At 38.9% G+C, this 18,158-nt stretch overlaps 1 protein-coding gene across 10 annotated transcripts in view; it reads left to right on the top strand.

Annotated features, from left to right (window-relative positions):
* The first annotated feature begins 1,745 nt into the window (after positions 1-1,745).
* Positions 1,746-18,158, top strand: part of LOC117414964 (ELKS/Rab6-interacting/CAST family member 1) — a 374,494-nt gene continuing 358,081 nt past the window's right edge. For all 10 annotated transcript variants that reach the window (XM_059026821.1, XM_059026823.1, XM_059026822.1 and 7 more), the window contains exons 1-2: positions 1,746-1,966; positions 16,078-17,247. In XM_059026821.1, coding sequence (XP_058882804.1) covers positions 16,546-17,247 — 702 coding nt within the window. In that variant the 5' untranslated portion in view covers positions 1,746-1,966; positions 16,078-16,545. The remainder of the gene's footprint in view (positions 1,967-16,077; positions 17,248-18,158) is intronic.

The following is an 18,158-nucleotide window of genomic DNA, read 5'->3' on the forward strand; positions in this document are numbered from 1 at the left end:
GATGATTTGATTTTCTTTTAAAATGTAGGAGTTAATTAAAGATTGGAGTAAACGCTTTGAAACTATGGCCCACATTATTGTAACACAGTGGTCCCTGTTCACAAAACTTTAAGAACTTTTTACAGACTGTTGTTTGAACAGTTTTTATAATTCAAGTATTCATATTATGTGAACTTAAATATATACAAAATACATATACATATACAAATACATATACATTTTCAATGAACATGATCCTGATAGAGTAATTATAACATTTGTTTGATTCCATTGTAGAGCAGGCATGTGAGTCAAACGAAAGAAGCCACACTGGCACGCTCTTCACAGTAACAAACGAACATGTTATAAAATGCAAAATGTGATTTTGTAAAGTCCTCACCCTTCCCCAGTTAAGTATAGCACTGTATATTAAAACTACAGCGATAATATGGAAGTTCAGTCCCTTTTTGTTGTAGACAGGTACATTACTGCTCGGACGCTTGCAGTTGTGGAATGATTGCCTGCAATGTACATCTTAAACTCTAGATGGCGATGCAAAAAATGTAGGATGATTTGCCTGCAGTGTACACCTCATACACTAAATGGCGCTGCAGAAAAACTCAGGGTGATTGCCTGCCATTTATATTTGATACACAAGATGGAACTCAACAAAATTACACAGTTTCATCATCCTGTATTTGAAGCTACTGTAATATTATTAGGCTGTGTGGTCCAGTGGTTAAAGAAAAGGGCTTGTAACCAGGAGGTCCTCAGTTGAAATACTGGCTCAGCCACTGATTGACTCATTGTGTGACCCTGAGCAAGTCACTTAACCTCCTTGTGCTCTGCCTTTCAGGTGAGATGTGTGCTGTAAGTGACTCTGCAGCTGATGTATAGTTCAGACACCCTAGCCTCTGTAAGTCGCCTTAGATAAAGGCATCTGCTAAATAAACAAATAATAATAATTATTCGTAAGCATGAATTCATCTTCCCACATGTAGTCTTTCTATGACATTGTTTTTTATAATATTTTTTTGCATTGGGGCAATTACATATACAGTAGGAAAAAATATATAATTTTGTTTAATGCCATCTAGGAGAAACATTTTGAAATGTTATACTCTAAATGTTCAACTGCCCAGGTCTGATAAAACCATTTCAATATTTTCAACATTATGGAGACATGCGATATGTACCAGTACCTTTTGACCTCAAACCTAGTACGGGTGTCGTATTGTGGTAATCTGACTGTGTGACTTCTGGATGAACTGCAGCCACTGACCCCTCAAAGCTTCATATGTCAGAGACCATTTATTGCAGTGCCGTTATATTTGGAGGGTTATACAAACACTGCATGCTAAATCTGGAGATTTAAGTTTCAGCATGGTAGAGACCTCTCTGGCAGAGATCTCTTTGAGATAGTGAATTCAGATTTGGTACAGAGCTGCACTCACTGATTCTCTCAGTCAAGTGCCACTGTTTGACTGCCATATTGTATTACCCTTAAACAGTATCAATAATACAGACCACACACTTTCTAATATTCACATTTGGAATACACAGCTGTGTTCTATGATTCTGTTACTCAAGTTCCATTGCAGCTGTCGTCCAGTACAACACTAACTTCTGGCAGTACGATACAGATCACATGCTTTTGATCCATTTTAACTTCATGTTTCCGAACCAATTCCATCAGCGTTGCATTCCTCCGCAGTTATAGTTAAAAAACGACCTTCCCATCATGGCGCCTCTCTGCGCGGCGGCGGCGATGAATGCCAGTGTCGTGAACGCGCATTTGGCGCTTACGTCATTGAAGCGCCTGGGAAAGTGGAGCTGGTGGTGCTGGCAAGAGCGGAAAAAATAAGAAACGGGAATGAAGCAGACCACTTCCACTTACCGGATATAATTGGAATTATTAACGGTCCCCTAGCAAATCTGGGTGACTAGCAACGTTGTAAGCGGGATTTGACGAGGCTCATCCTGGAAGGTAAGCTAAAGTAGTTAATTGTATTGTTATTTCATGGGTTCCTATTAGCTAGTAAACTGTTATATGTGGCAAGCAAGGGGGGAGTATGTATTTAGTGTATACTAACTTACGTATGGCTCCGCAATGACATCGATTCAATTTATAGTTATTCCGGTATGAAAGTAAATATATATAATTATATAAATCAGTCGTTTTACTGTGGTGAATGGCTGAGACTGGCTTGAGCAGATAGAACAGAAGAGCTGGGGTCTCCTCTCTGTCGTGCTTTGCCTAGGTGTGGGGGGGAATATGCAATTGGCTTAAAAACACGCACGAACTGGAACATTATATATATGTCTGTGTGTGTGATATAATCATTACCTACTGTAGTTACTGCTTTGGTACTAAATGCATTATTTTATATTTTCACTTCATCAAGACTTAAGTATGAGAGATGTATTTTGATGTGCAAAAACATACTTCTTCTATATATTTTTTTCAAAATCGTTTTATTTGTACTTTCCATGAAATGAAGCACTTTTGCTATGGGATTTGCAACTGCAAAAACAATGAATTCCTCAGAAATGTTTTAAAAATATCGATAAAGAGTTGCATTTGTACGTAAAGTAGTCTGATGCTTCTAATGATGTGGTAATATAGAATACACACAATATTTTAATTGTTTTCGTTTGGGGTGACAACCCTAAACTCTTTGACGTTGCCACAATACGAACATATTCACTGTAAATAAGACAAATTAATATTTGTTTATTATTATTATTATTATTATTATTATTATTATTATTATTATTATTATTATTATTATTATATCGGGTTGTTTGTGATAACTAGGTTTGCAGTGGTTGGTTCAAACCGTTGCATTTGGCTGTAGGACAAATAAATGAAAAATACTTTTCCTCTGGCTTGGCGAGGGTATGTTGCCGTGCTTACAAATTAAAAAATATAATTTCAGTAATAAGGCTAAGAACATAGATAACTTTGTATATACCTTTGTTGTCAACTATGTTGTGCTATGTCAATATTAAACAACATTGATTTATTTGTATTTATTTATTGTTTGTTTTGTTTTTTTAAATACTTTATTACCGGGGGTAGATATCCATTAGGCGTTTCATTCAAATGGAATCAGTCAGTTTACATTGCGATTTTGTAATGTCAGATTGTGGGCTATGTTGTGTTTGGTACAGTACAGTTTTTGTACTGTAGGTTTGTTTGCTGCAGTGTTACTATCGGTTATAGGATAGCACACACACGTTTAGAATGAACTCCTGGTAAATAGTAAAATATTAGAAATGGGTGGAATAATAAACCAAGTTAAATCACTGCTGCTGGCTGCAGTATTCTAAATAGGTGGGTCCTATACATGTAAAGGGTACATACTAATTGTCTCATTCAGACAATTCTCTCACAGGCAATGATAGGAATATGATCATGTACACATCTGTACATTGCTGATTTATTGTTGAAGCATTTTTTTTTTTTTTTGTAAATGTACTTGAGATTGATAAATGTCTTAGAATTGTACAGCAAGTGTAGTTAGCTTTTTGTTATCTAAAGGAGTGTCATCCTGTTCTTTTAAATCTATTATCTTGTATTCGCTTTTATTAACAGTATTAGCTCTGTGCTCAGAATCCTTTCTTTGTATTTTTTTATAAACATAAATTCAGTATATTCAGGTATTTCAAATACAACAACAACCTTTTTCATGCTGGTGCCTGTGCTGCATGTCATGTAGTCTGTTTGGAGCAATTGGGTTTGAGTTACACCACATGTAAGTGATTAGGACCAGGAAGCAGTAGCAACTAGCTGTTAGTGTTGTCTTTGAAATATCTGTGTCCAAACTGAAGTGTGAAATGCATGCAATGAACCAAAAGATCTTGGATAATACTTCTAACTCTAATTGACAGTAAAAAAAAAAGGATTTTAAAACCATTGTTTAAGGCTATTGCTTTTACAGTATGCTTCCATATCCCTTTGTGTGGAGGGTCATTCCGCATCAACTCAACCAGAGCTTCCCACCTTAAGATTTAGATTTTGCTTTTATTTTGTGTAGTGGAAGATACAAATTAGGTATGAAACCAGGCCACATATTTAAGCTCAATGATGAAGATTTGCTGATACACCCCCTTTCGGGGGAGTGGAGGTAGTCATACTTGAAACGCGTTTTGAGGATCTAAAAATTATGTTTATAGAACGTCAGTAGCCCTGTGAATGCTTCTGTACAGATAGACAGGGAGGTCGTCTGTAGAATTCATGCATAGGTACATAGGTACCACCGCTTTAGTATTTCTGTGATGCTGGTATCCTTAAAATTGTCAACTTGTCCAATTGTCAAATTCCTGAGTGATTTTTAAGTGCATGTTCCTTCTAAAGCAGAAGAGGTATCACTTTCAAATTGCTTAGGTGTGCTGCTCGTAATTTAACTGACTTTCTATATGCAGCTCTGCTACTGTCTACCTACTTCACTGTCTGATTTAATGACCCCACAAAAAGGCTTCAGGATGAAAGTATTGAAAATGGCCCCATCTTTGAAGGGCTGAAACCCCTTGCGGGACACGAGTTAACAAACTGACCTTTGGTGGGCTTATAGATGAGGATTTGAAGGACATGGTAAAATAATTGACTTTGTTTCCGTCACAGTTTAATAAATGTACAAAAAACAACACGCATTTATGTTGTTTTGGTTTGTATTGTACAATATTAGCAAATAGATTGAGTTTAAACCAAGAGAAACCATAAAACATGTATAAATAAATAAATCCATAAAACTAAAACCATAAAATGTGTATAATCTTTATATGCAAGTGGTTTGTCATGGAGCTACAGAGGTACTGTTGACCTCTTCTTTGTTGCCATCTTTAAAAATTGATTCTTAAAGTTCTGAAACAAGCATTCATGGGTTATTGATGAGCATTTGAAGGCCTTGTGGTGAGACAAGCTGTTGTTTTTGATATGGCCCAGACTAACAGGGGCTCGGAATAATCGTCCCAATAAACCGTAGATTTGAGTACCAGCAAATTGTGTGTGTCTCCTTCCTTAATTTTCCATTGTATGCTACGATATTAATTTGGCTTGTGGGCATTGTAAATCATTTCGGGAACAAAAATGCCAATATACGTTATAAGGCGAAACACAAATAACGAGGTCTCCTAATTATGGATCCTGACAACCGCATTATAACAGGATAGCACTGTAATATTGAGTACTGCAGTAGCAACATTATTTCAACATTATTGCACTATTCATTGTTTTCCATATCTTTTTCAATTTGTTCTGTTTCCCTCCATCCTCCTTCTAAAGTGTTCAGAAAATAAATAATTAACCCTGTCTTGAAATTGGAATTAACAGGTCATGTAAGAACTTCTCTGAACATTCCTGCTTCTTGTATTGCTTCAAAGTGTAATATTCATAAAGCATTAGTGTGCTGGTAATTGTGGTGCCTTGTGAAAACACCACTGAGTGTTAGGTTTACATTTTTAATGGTACAGATGGCTTTTTATGTACAGTTGTTTGTAATTTTACCTTTAGATTAATTGCTTTTGATTATGCAGAATATTGTTTTTTTCTTCAACCGTGGTATAAAATTGATATACTTAATCTAGATGTTTGATAGGTGAAATGGTAGCCATGTTAGTTAGATGATGAGATGAAAGACAGAGAAGGAGAGGCGATACCTTGTGATTCTTGTTTAGTTAGTCCAATAAAAGGTATCCCTTCTCCTCTGTCTGTAATCTATCTAGAAATCAAAAGCTTGTTTACTGGCTGCTTTAGAAAGAATTTTAAAAAAGGCAATTTGGGGGGTAAAAGAAGTAAAACTGTTTTTATAGATCTTGAAATAGTTTATTAGAATTCTGAGAAGACATCAATACATAATCCATTCATAGTAGCAGCGTACTTGATTATGTTTGACACATCCAGGAGAAATCATACATACACTGTCTGGCAATTTTATTATGACCTATACAGGGATGGAAATAAGACTCCTATTGCATAGCAGTTTCACCCTTTCCAGGTTTTACTACGAGCTTGATTAGCCACAGTGCATAGGTAACAAGTTTAGGTGTGTGTTATTAAACTAGTAAAACCAGGAATGGATCAAGCTGCTAAGCAATGGCCATCTTTATTTCCATCATGCTATACTTAATATTGGCCACTATTTGACAATCACAGCCTTGACATGAGGTGGCATAGACTCTACAAGGTGCGGGAAGGTGTCTTGTGGGATGTGGACCCATTCAGTCATTGTTATTTTACACAAAAGTGTACAGTATGGATGCAGAGAGGTAGGCAAAAGATCATGATGACAAATGTGTCGCTCAAGTTCAACCCAAACGTGCTCCACTGGATTGAGATCTGTGGACTGTGATGGTCTTGGAGGATGCCTGAGGTCTCTGTCATGGTCATTCTCCTCAAACCATTCTTACATTGTATGTAATATTCTTGAATGTATCCATTGATATCAGGCTACAGCATTTTTGGATAGACTTAATCAGCTCCAATGCCTTTTAAACTACAGCCTGTTTGGCTTTCTGGCGTGATCAAGGGACCCAGGCTGTGTATTTATATGTAGAATATGTAGCTTGCTTCGAAGATGATCCACAACTACCCAACTACCCCCTTCTCTACTGCTGTGTGTGTCATTTACAGATGGAGCCTTTGTATATTTCTTGGTCGCTTCTGAGCGCACATCCCAGGAGTATTGGCAGAATGTGTCCAGTTTAAATTCTGCTATGGTGACAGTAATAACTATTTCATTTTTTTAAATCCAGGAATGCCATGGAGAATGGTAATTCATTGACCACTGACGTCCGAGTAAGTGACCTTATTGCTACAGTGAGTTCAATATCCATTGGTCCATTTTCAATCAGGAATATTCTTGCATAGTGTTCAGGCAGTGAGGAAGTGAACAGGCTGATAAGATGCTGGACGTCACCCAAACAGCAACAGGAAATTCTTAGCCAATCAATTTCTGCCTCTCTCTTGGTGCAGAACCAAGATACATATCCATCAAATGTAGTTTTAGCATTAAAATTATAGTGCTGTAGAACAATAAAACAGACCACAGAAGGAAACAAGGGAACATAATGAGTTTATTGTTGTAAGATTCATTTTCTTCATAAAATAATTAGTCTTCTTCAGATAGTCAATCAAAATGAGTTTTTTCAGGAATCAAAACACAAACCGGAGCAAAGCAAATGTGATGCATCAGTGATCTCATGCACAGGCCTCAGTTGATGGTGTTCGGAGCTGGCATCAGTTTAGATGTTTGTGAGCTGAGCAAAGAAATTACTTTGTACAGCTAGCTTAGGCCAAATTAAAAAATATGTGTGGTTCTGGTTACACTGGAAAAGAAAATAGGGTAGGTAGGTAGGTTTTTATTTAATTTAATTTTTTTTATTCCCGAATAAGCAGTGTGAGCTGGTAAAAGCGGCAAGTGATGTTTAGTTTATACTGTCATCTTGCTCCATTCTCCTGTCTCCCCTTTCCACCTCACAGCTGGCACAGGCTCATTTTGAGGGTGCATCTTAAATTCATAAACTTTTTGTCTGCCTTGTTTTATGCTATGGGATACAAACGAGTCACAATCTGTTCAAATTTGGTTCGTGGTTTTCAATAATATCAGTGTTAGGGTTATTATATATTGATTGATACATACACACGCTCATACATATGCATGAGGTTTAATTACGATGAAATAACATATCCACATAACCACATTTTATGTATTTGTATTTTCTGAAAAGGTAGTGTAATTAAATCACATTGCCAGCACACACTCGCATAAGCCTCTTGGCACTGGGTATTCAGTGGCTCGGCACTGTCAGCAGCATTACCGGTGTTACAGGCTAACTTTCACCCCGGGTGAGTTCTGTCCTAGACTAATCCTCACCCAAGTACTCTTCTGAGGGTGAACATTAGCCCGGGCCAATTCTCAACCCAGTAATCTGTACATAGCATAATCATTTTCATTGTACGATAACTAATCTAAGCTAATCAGCAGTAGGACATACCGGTGTATTTGTGAATGTACTGTAAAAGATACGGGAAAAAAGACTGATGTAGACAAAGTAGGCAATGTTTATTGAACAGTAATAGAACAAAAATGTTTCATACACTACAAACCAATAATCTTGTTTAGAGCAAGCCTGTGGCAGAGTGTATGGTAGTGTGATAGGAGGGAGGTATGTGGGTCCAAGAATCACACGTAGTTTATATCCTGTGAAGGTTGACAAGATGATGATAAGTTAAGAATCCCTATAAAAAGCTTAATTGGTTTGTGTTTAATTGTATCAGTGTTTCATGGAGCCAGGATTAAGATCACCTGGCTCAATTTAATTAGGTACACCTGGTTGCAATTTCATTTGTTTTTGTAAATGAAAATAAACGCACAGGCACCGCCCTGTTTCACATGATCTGTTGGGTCTTAGCCCTTTGCGGTCCTATGTCGGACCTGGTCCGACATTGCAATTATTCCTATCCGGTCCAATGTCGGACCCTGCCCGACATCATCAAAAAGACGCAAAAAACGGGTTTCTAGTCGTTTTTTCTCTGGAAAAAGACGAGAAAACCATTCAATGGCCGAGTGGGAGCGACTGGAGCCGAGACAAGCTGAAAAAAAAAAAAAAAAGGGCGTATCTCATGAATAGTCATACTTGCCCCTGGCATCTGATAATGGAGGCCATAAGGAAACAAGCTGGCTGTGACTGCATCAGCGCTCAGAGAATATCACGGACATTTGCAGAGCTTTTTTCAGATGTTATAGTAATAAAATAATGACTTGGATCGCATTATTGAGGCGTTTGGTGATAAAACGAGTGATCAGGAGATGATTGATCGGTATGTACGATTATTATTATTATTATTATTATTATTATTATTTTTTTTTTATTATTATTATTTATTTCTTAGCATATGTGAAAGCTATAGCAAACGAAAGGGTGGGGCGGGGCTGGAGATGCCTAGTGAATGCTTTGTTCATATGCAGGGCCTTTTAAACCCGTTTGACTATGGGGGAAAAAAAATACTTTTAAACAGCACGTCTAAAATTAACTGTGCGTGTGAAAATAAATTGGACCTGACGCGCCTGACACCCACTTAATAAATGGACTGCAAAAGATTAGACATTTTACACATTTGGGGGGGTTATACTACCATAGAATCAAGCTGCTCTAATACTACCATAGAATCAACCCGCGCCATCTACAGAACGTGATATATATGTTTTTTAATTTATTTTGGACGCTTCTCGTGCCCCCCTGTTGAGAAGCAGTTGGTAAATGTGATGGATCAGCTACTACAACACTTCATAAAGTATAGTTTACTTTGAGTTGTTGTGATCACAAGTTTTTGAAGATTCTGATCAATGTGAATTAAAGATTGCTAAATGACAAGCTTGGTTTCTTCTCACCCAAAGCTGTATTAATAAGTCAAAGTTGTTATAATAGTGGAAAACACTAGTGGAGGCTTTGAGTAAACTGCTGATCATGCTCGTAACATCAATATATTGTAGCGTGCACGGGGGAAGGCAGCAGTAGGGCTGGTAGGTGACGTAATCACACACAGAGACATAAGCCCGATATACGCTCCTTGTACAGCGGTATCGGCGCTATGCTTCAGTGCGAGAGGACCCGGGTTCGCGTCCGCCCTCCGCCTGTGTGTGGATTTCCTCGCCCTGTGTGATGCGCCTGCCTGCGGGAACCGAGAACGCTACAATATATATTACACACACATACACACATTCAAACCTGCTCATGCGACCACCTGGTCTAAGTGACCACTTTAAATTACTCCCAATGATATTTTTGCTTTTATTTAACTGTATTAAGCGACCACCTGTCTAACGCAACCAGCGAACACAATTCTCTTACCCAGCAACGGACTCAAACCTGTATTAAACACCGTTACACAGGGCTATTGTTATAAGACAAATATGGTTTTAAATGGTACGTCCTAAAAGTCAAAGGAATACGGTAACCATTTTAGTTTTATCTGTGATCAATAAAACAACAGTGCTCTCTTGTAAAGGAAGAGAGAACGTGGAGAAACAAAAGGTCCTCCCTAGATGACAGAATTAAACTTGTGAAGACAGTAAGTGCCAGAAAAACTGCAGAAAAATTTGGCACAAGAAAGATGCAAATATAGCATTCTGAAACAGAAAGAATTAGGGCTTGAAGTTTTAGGTTTTTATTTTTGTTCACGTGACCGTGTTTTGAGCCGATCCAATATCTTAATTAAACTGTTAATTACTAAACAAAGTCGCTTCTTTTTACCTTGATGTCCTGATTGACTTGCTGATTCTGTTTCACCTTCATTATTTGAACACGAGCAAGCAATGACATTAATCACTTCCCCCAGACGCTACTTTAACTTGCCTTTCGTTCTCGCACTTGCCTGGGAACTTGGTAGCTTCCAATGTGTCCGTTTCGTGTTGTGTTGTTCTTTCCCGCTAATTTAACAGAATGTTCTTATAATTAGGATGTAGCAGCTTAAGACTTAAAGACAAACAGTTAAAAGGAAAATAAACACCGAAAAATTCAAGCCATACTTAAGAGTATGAAAACAATGTGCACAGTAATCGAAAAAGATCTTATGCTTGTGCTGGCGTTGGTTTCAGGATGCAATGAATCAACACGTACCTGAAAGGCAGACACAGGCATTGAAATTTACAAAGGATTTAAAACATTTTGTGTGACCTGAGACAGGCAAGCATTCATTACTTTCACGAAATATTTTTTGTAAATACATCATCTGAATGAATGTTATTAAATGACATACTTCCTTTTGTTCATATTACATCTTCTGGCTTTTACAGTGTATGTAAGACATACATCATTACAGGAAAGCATGTCAGAGACAAATAGAACATTCATAAGTTATGGGCCCTCTTTTAAGAGACCACCTGTGTTAAGAGACCACTATTAGACAGTCCCTTGAGTGGTCTCTTAATATAGGTTTGACTGTGTAATGTTATATATATATATATATATATATATATATATATATATATATATATATATATATATATGTATGTACTACTTATTAAAATATAACATTATTATTATTATTATTAGTATATATGACAAAATACGATTCAATAACGGAGCAGATAAGTGTCAGTGATAGTTACATCAGGATATAATTAAATACAAAATACTACAGATTAAATAACACTTGACAGATTACAGTGTTCTAAAGTACAGGATTAAATGCAGTAAAATAGGGGGCAGATACGAGCAAGTAAAGCGCATTTAAGGAAGAGCGATAAGTGCCCAGAGGGAAAAAAAAAGAGGAGTTCCTACAGGTTTTGTCTGAAGAGGTGAGTCTTGAGGAGGCGCCGGAAGGTGGTCAGGGACTGGGTAGTCCTGACATCTGTAGGAAGGTCATTCCACCACTGCGGGGTGAGGGTGGAGAAGGAGCCGACTCTGGAGGCAGGGGAGCGTAGAGGAGGTAGAGCCAGTCTTCTAGTGCAGGAGGAGCGGAGAGGTCGAGTGGGGGTGTAGGGAGAGATGAGGGTCTGGAGGTAGCTGGGTGCAGTCTGGTCAAGGCATCTGTAGGCGAGAACAAGTCTTGAACTGGATGCGAGCGGTGATCGGGAGCCAGTGGATTGATTTTATTTAAACTTAACTATCAATAAAACAAATAACACACACATACAAACCGTGTAACTTTGTATTTTAATTCCTTGCCCACCTCCCGGCTGCTTCTTTGTTGTCCGGTTACTAATATTTATGTGTAAGAAGTCATTTAGGTCCCGTTCACGTGACTTGGGAGTGGTCACCATGGTAACATCAGGGGTGGTCGTTCCGTACATTAGCTTGATTCGGTGCAGGAAAGCTAAACCAAAAAATACTCGCAGTGGAAACTCTTCCAGTGAGCATAGCTGACTGTGAAAGTGGGTTCACATACCTGTCAGCGTTTAGTTTTCAAAATAAGGAAGCTTTTGTAAACTGTGACAGTGGCTTGGATTTAAGTGAAAGCCTACATAACACAAAGACATACGACTATTTCACTTTATTACTTGGTGATAGAAGGATAGACTGGTGAGACGATGCTCCTGTAATGGCGTTTTATGAGTACAAAACTGAAACAGATAATAGCAGAGCAATTTATATTTAAAAAATGGATGTTTGTTTAATCGTTCTGATTATGTGTTTTACCACGATAAATGAGAACACATAGCTAATCTGTTTACTTTAAAAATCTGGCTTTGTGTACTTAACATTTTTTGAGATGACAATATTGTAACGATCTCGGTCCCCGCAGGCTGGGGTTTCTCACAGGCGCAGGTGGGACGCGAACCCGGGACTTCCCGCACTGCACTAAAGCATAGCGCCGACACCGCTGTACAAAAGAGCCGGCTCCCTTGCAGGAGCTGGTATTGGGCCTATGTCTTCATCTTCGTTATTTTCTTCTGAGCGTTCATGGCATCAGAGATGTTTTGTTTTCTGAGCCGGCATGGCACAGAGATGTTCGTTTCTGAGCTGGCATCAGTGTAGATGTTTCTGAGCTGAGCAAAGAAATTACTTACTTAAGAAATTACAGCTATACAGCTAGCTTTTGTAATTTCTTTGACCAAATTTGGTCTTATTTCCCTAGCATCTGTGTTTCTTCTTCGCTTCACCATGGTCAGCAGAAACCCAGATAACAAGAAGTTACATTTAATTCTCACAGGCAACAAAGCTCTATATGTACGCATCACAAGGCCAAACTACAAGGCTGGTGATTGCAAACTGCTGACGTAGAGCTTACTTTTAAGTTCATTAACCCTGTGTTGATTCTGAGCTTACATTAAACTGGAAAATCACACAATGTTTACAGACAGTTTCAATGATTTCTTTACCATTTATAGGACACATAAGCAAGGGGTTTCATAATAGAAAGGAACAAATGGCTGATGAAACTTGTGCATTTTTTAAAATTTTTTTTTTAATTTAGTCGTTGCCAATGATTTTACCCCATTTTTCTCCCCAATTTGGAATCTCCAATTGTGTTATTAATCCCGGTTCACCACTGTAACCCACTGGTGACTCGGGAAACGGCGGCATGCACACATGTCCTCCGAAACGTGCTCCTGCCAAGCCATCTTTTTTCGCACTGCAGATTCACACCGAAGCCACCAGACCTATAGTGCCGGAGGACAACACAGATCTGAATGGCTTCACTGCAGACCCACAGGCGCCATATCAGCCACAGCAGTCGGTGGTGCACGGTGAACCGTGGATTGCCCTGCCGACCTAATCCCTCCCTACCCAGGCAGCGCTCAGCCAATTGGGCGCCGCCTCCTGGGAACTTCCGGTCACGGTTGGCAATGACGTAGCCTGGATTCGAACCTGCGATCTCCAGGCTATAGGGCACATCCTGCACTCCACGCGGAACGCCTTTACTGGATGCGTCACTCGGGAGCCTCCAGACTTGTGCAATTTAACTGGAAAAACGTAGTGTTCCATTTGTATAATGTGTTAATAGGCGTTGCGTGACACTTTACCTAAAGTTTTATAGCATGTAACTTTTAACAAAAGTAAGTAGTTGTAGAACCAGTTTAATTATGGTTTGTACATAGGCTCAAACAGCTTATTAAGCAGAAACAACTTATTCATAACAAAAGTGTTATTGTCACAGCTGCATGTGAAAAGCCAGTTACTCCGTACAAGGCCAGGGCAATATGTAGACAAGGGTTTCAAAAGCCTTACATTATTATTAGTAGTAAATTGTAAAGGCTGTATCAGCGATAGCCTTTACAACCCTATTATTAACAGTTCTCGCACGTCTGATGTAAGATAATAAGACTGCTCGTGCCACCTGTAGTTAATAAACAACGTGTTCACCCGCTTTGCCTCGAACAGCCAACAGGCAGAAGCAGCAGATCTCAGAACAGCTGTACAAACCAGCAGACAGAAGCAGTAGATTAAAGTGACCTCCAGATTTTGACTGAGGAGGAGGAGGGAGAAAAATTGTATGTAAAAAGAAAATGCTGCAACAATGAAAAACAGAAAACAAACACCCCACTGTACTTAAAGGGCTATACATTTTATATTGGGGTTCTGGTGCAGGGTTAGAAACTCATACTAGTCTTGCGCCCAGTTTTGGGTTTTTAAAACTGCCCTATAGCTGCATAAACCACTCCAAGTTCAGTAAAACACCTGTCTAATCCAGTCCCTCTACAAACCAGCATTCTGTATGATTCAGTGTTGTTTTTGGGTCAAGATTAGCATGTGTTACATATCTTTAGCCACTGATGATGTTGACACCTATATCACCACCTGGATTGGAGACGCCTAATCTACAATTAAATCCTTGCTTACATAATGGTAAATTTATAATTAGAATGAATATACAGGTTATACCTGGACATTACTGCTACTGCGTGTACTGTAATAACATTTTTGAGTGTTCAAATATAATATATATAGGGCAGCAGTATGGAGTAGTAGTTAGGGCTCTGGACTCTTGACCGGAGGGTCGTGGGTTCAATCCCAGGTGGGGGACACTGCTGCTGGACCCTTGAGCAAGGTACTTTACCTAGATTGCTCCAGTAAAAACCCAACTGCAGCTGTTGTGTGTGCTGATGCGCTAGGGAGGCAATAAGCTGATCCCTGGAGCCAGCATTACACTTCAGCCATCAACACCAGACAGAAGGATATCTACATCATCATATGGAAGGAAGCGCAAATGGATGGAGACACATATGGATCACATTAGTTTACTGTAAAGCTACGTCTTAGTTGGTGCTTATCTTGGCGAGAGCCGAGTTCAAATCAGCATGAAGTTTTAACATCTACTCTCGTGTGATGGAAATCATAAAAATAATGTGATATCTTAACAATATTACCCAATGTCTTGTTCCCATTAGTAGATGGGAGAAAAAACTAAAGACTTCCAGTAGTTACTACACATTTACCAGTGAATGGGTCATTTAGCTTGTCCAGACCCGTTGACCTGTATTGAACACCTCAACACCTGCTTCTTTGAAAGACTGACCATAATTCAATTATTATAATTATTATGCATTTTATTTTGTGTAGTTGGTAAGATCGTAGATTTTTTTTTTCGTGTTTTGAATATTCTTTCAAATTTTAAAATTCTGCTTAATTTTGAATAAGCTGGAAAACAAAGTAAAATTATTTGTATATTACAATAAAATAAATAAATAAAATGCCCAAGAATAATAAACTCAGTACCCTTTCTAATTACCTGCTGGAAAAAAAGTTGAGAAATACTCTTTTGCACAGTAGAATGTGTGAAGTTATTTATTTCAGAAGTCATTTAGACATTAGTTTCCTTTGTATGTTATCATGGTTATTTTTGCCACTGAATACGTTTCTAGCTGTGTTTGTTCAAATATTCAAATACTCCCAGTAGTAATTATGAGTATTATTTCTCTGGAATGTCAAACTGATGTGCAACATCTGCAGGGTCTTGCTTGTGCTTGCTTTACAGCTGCAGGGATGTCGGGTGACTTGTCTGAGGTTGCATGGTCCTGCAGCCCAGGTCTTAGGTAGTTGAACTCCACATTCCTGGGGTTTGTTCCTTCCTATGTAACTACACAGCAGCCATGTTACTGATGCTGTACTTTCTGTTGCTGGGTTAGGAACAGGGCAAAAATCTTGCTTGAACCAGTATACTGTAGTGGGGTTGCATATCATATTGTATTGTGATGTTAGGGTATAGTTACACCCGTAATAATCATACATACCTGTGGTAACACTGCGCTTTTATGAATGATAGTCTGGCATTTTATACCTCATTTAGTTTAGTCCCCCATCTGTCTCAAATCTGACAACCAGCTTGATGACGCATGCAACATTTAAGTTGTAAAAGCTTAAAGTGTAAAAGCATTTTATTTGCAATGTGTGGTTGTTGGAAAGCAAAAATCACATTGGAGCAGAAGGTACTGCAGAAATGGAAATGAGACACACCTGAGTTTGATACCTATACTGTGGCTAATCAAGCTTGTATTAAAATCTGGAGTGGGTGAAACTGCTGTGCAAAAGGAGTCTTATTTCCATTGCTGAGGAACAGTCTTTGCAATCTCTGATGTAGCTGTATGTGGCTTATTTTCTATTTAAATTGTTCTCTTTTTTTTTTTCTCTCTCCCTCCTCTTTCATTGCAGTGGATACCCTTTGAGATTTTCAGCATTGCAGATAATGGATTACTTATGAACTGGTCTTCAACGTTCAGCTGCATCTGCCCTGTTCAATACACACACACACTCATTTAAAAATCAACTGATTTATTTATTTTTTAATTTTTTTTTACAATATAAATTCACAACAAGAGTGTATTTTATTACATTTTATTTTATTGCAGTAAAACAACAACTTTGGCAAACTTTTTACCTTGTTTGACACTAAACGAAAACAACCAATGTAATTTTATAATAACAAAAAAAGATTGTTACAGTGGTTGACTTGTATAAAATATGAAACATTATAATATAACCGTGATTGAATTAAAATAAAAAAAAACACACACACACATTGATCATTTTTAGAAAAAAACAAACTTTTTGATTTTTTTTTTTTAGAAAAAAAAAAAAAAAAAACTAAACGAAAAATAAATCTGCTCTACTTTAACAACCATGTACGGCAGTGGCCGGTCAGTGGGTAAGATGGACGGGAGTGGAAACAATCAGAGCCCTGGCCGCTCCCCCAGGCTGCCGCGGTCTCCGCGATTGGGCCACCGACGGACCAATAGCACGGGTGGGAGCTCGGGGAGCGGTGTGGGCGGAGGGAGTGGGAAGACGCTGTCCATGGAGAACATCCAATCGCTGAATGCCGCCTACGCCACCTCAGGCCCCATGTACCTGAGCGACCACGAGAGCGTGGGGTCCGACCAGCCCAAGAGCACCATGACACTGGGCCGCTCCGGGGGCCGGCTGCCTTACGGGGTGCGCATGACCGCCATGGGGAGCAGCCCCAACATCACGGCCACCAGCGGCCCGGGAGGACCTGCACACAGCGGGGTAGCCAGCGACACCATCGCCTTCGGGGACCACCACCTGCCGGCCGTCAGCATGGCTTCCACAGTGCCCCACTCCCTGCGCCAGGCCCGAGATAACACCATCATGGACTTGCAGGTCCAGCTGAAAGAGGTGCTGCGGGAGAACGAGCTGCTGCGCAAGGACGTGGAGGTGAAGGAGAGCAAGCTCAGCTCCTCCATGAACAGCATCAAGACCTTCTGGAGCCCTGAGCTGAAGAAGGAGCGTGCTCTGCGCAAGGACGAGGTCACCAAGATCACCATCTGGAAGGAGCAGTTCAGGGTCATGCAGGAGGAAGGCCAGGTAAGACTATTTGAGTAATAAGAACGTACACACAGAGGATTATCAGGGATCAGTTATAACTGCTCTTAGCTCTTACTTATACTTTACTGTATTCTTTATTTTGTTCTTACTTAAATTTGATCTTATTGTACTTTCATATTATTTATTCATCACTGCTCTTATCTATATTATGATATTCTGTAATGTGATATTTTATAATGTGATACTTTGTACTGTTGTATTTTCTAACAATTGTAAGTCACCCTGGATAAGGGCATCTGCTAAGAAACATATAATAATCAGGACAGGAACATGAAGCCACTTTTTCGGGAACAGTGGCTTGAAATCTGATTCCAGGAGACTGGGAGATCTAGTTTGAGGCAGCTTTGCTATCAAACCCCAAATCTCCCCTGGTGTGCCATGCAGTGGCCTGAAATCTAGTCTACTGAAACCAAGTTCCAAGACACAAAGTGGCTTTGTGTTCCCTCAACTTTATATATGTGTATGGGTGTTGTATTATTTTGTCCATTGAGGAAAATTGTGTCCTAAAAGCTTATAACAGACTAATTCAAGCTGACAATTGTTTCGGCTAGTGTCTGTTGTAGTCAGTGTTAGAATCCCCCTGGATTGCATCTATCTGTGGCTATCCTGGGATACATTAAAAATATTGATAAATATAGCTGATAAATGCACTAGCTACTAAAATGTTTGTATAATATTTAGCATGTTACTTACATGCTAAATGTTAAAGCGTCGTAATTCTATTTTACCTTGGAGTCTGTGTACCTTTGCATTTCCTTTTACGGTTTTCGTATAAAAAAAAAAAAAAAAGTGGTGCCAGAATTGGAATTCTCTTTATCAATTCTAGAAGTTTAGCTCCTTTCTTTTTATATATTTTTTAAATGTCAAAGGCTAAAATCTTTGGAGAGTCT

Source organism: Acipenser ruthenus, chromosome 7 (assembly GCF_902713425.1).
Source record: "Acipenser ruthenus chromosome 7, fAciRut3.2 maternal haplotype, whole genome shotgun sequence".
Lineage (NCBI taxonomy): Eukaryota > Metazoa > Chordata > Actinopteri > Acipenseriformes > Acipenseridae > Acipenser > Acipenser ruthenus.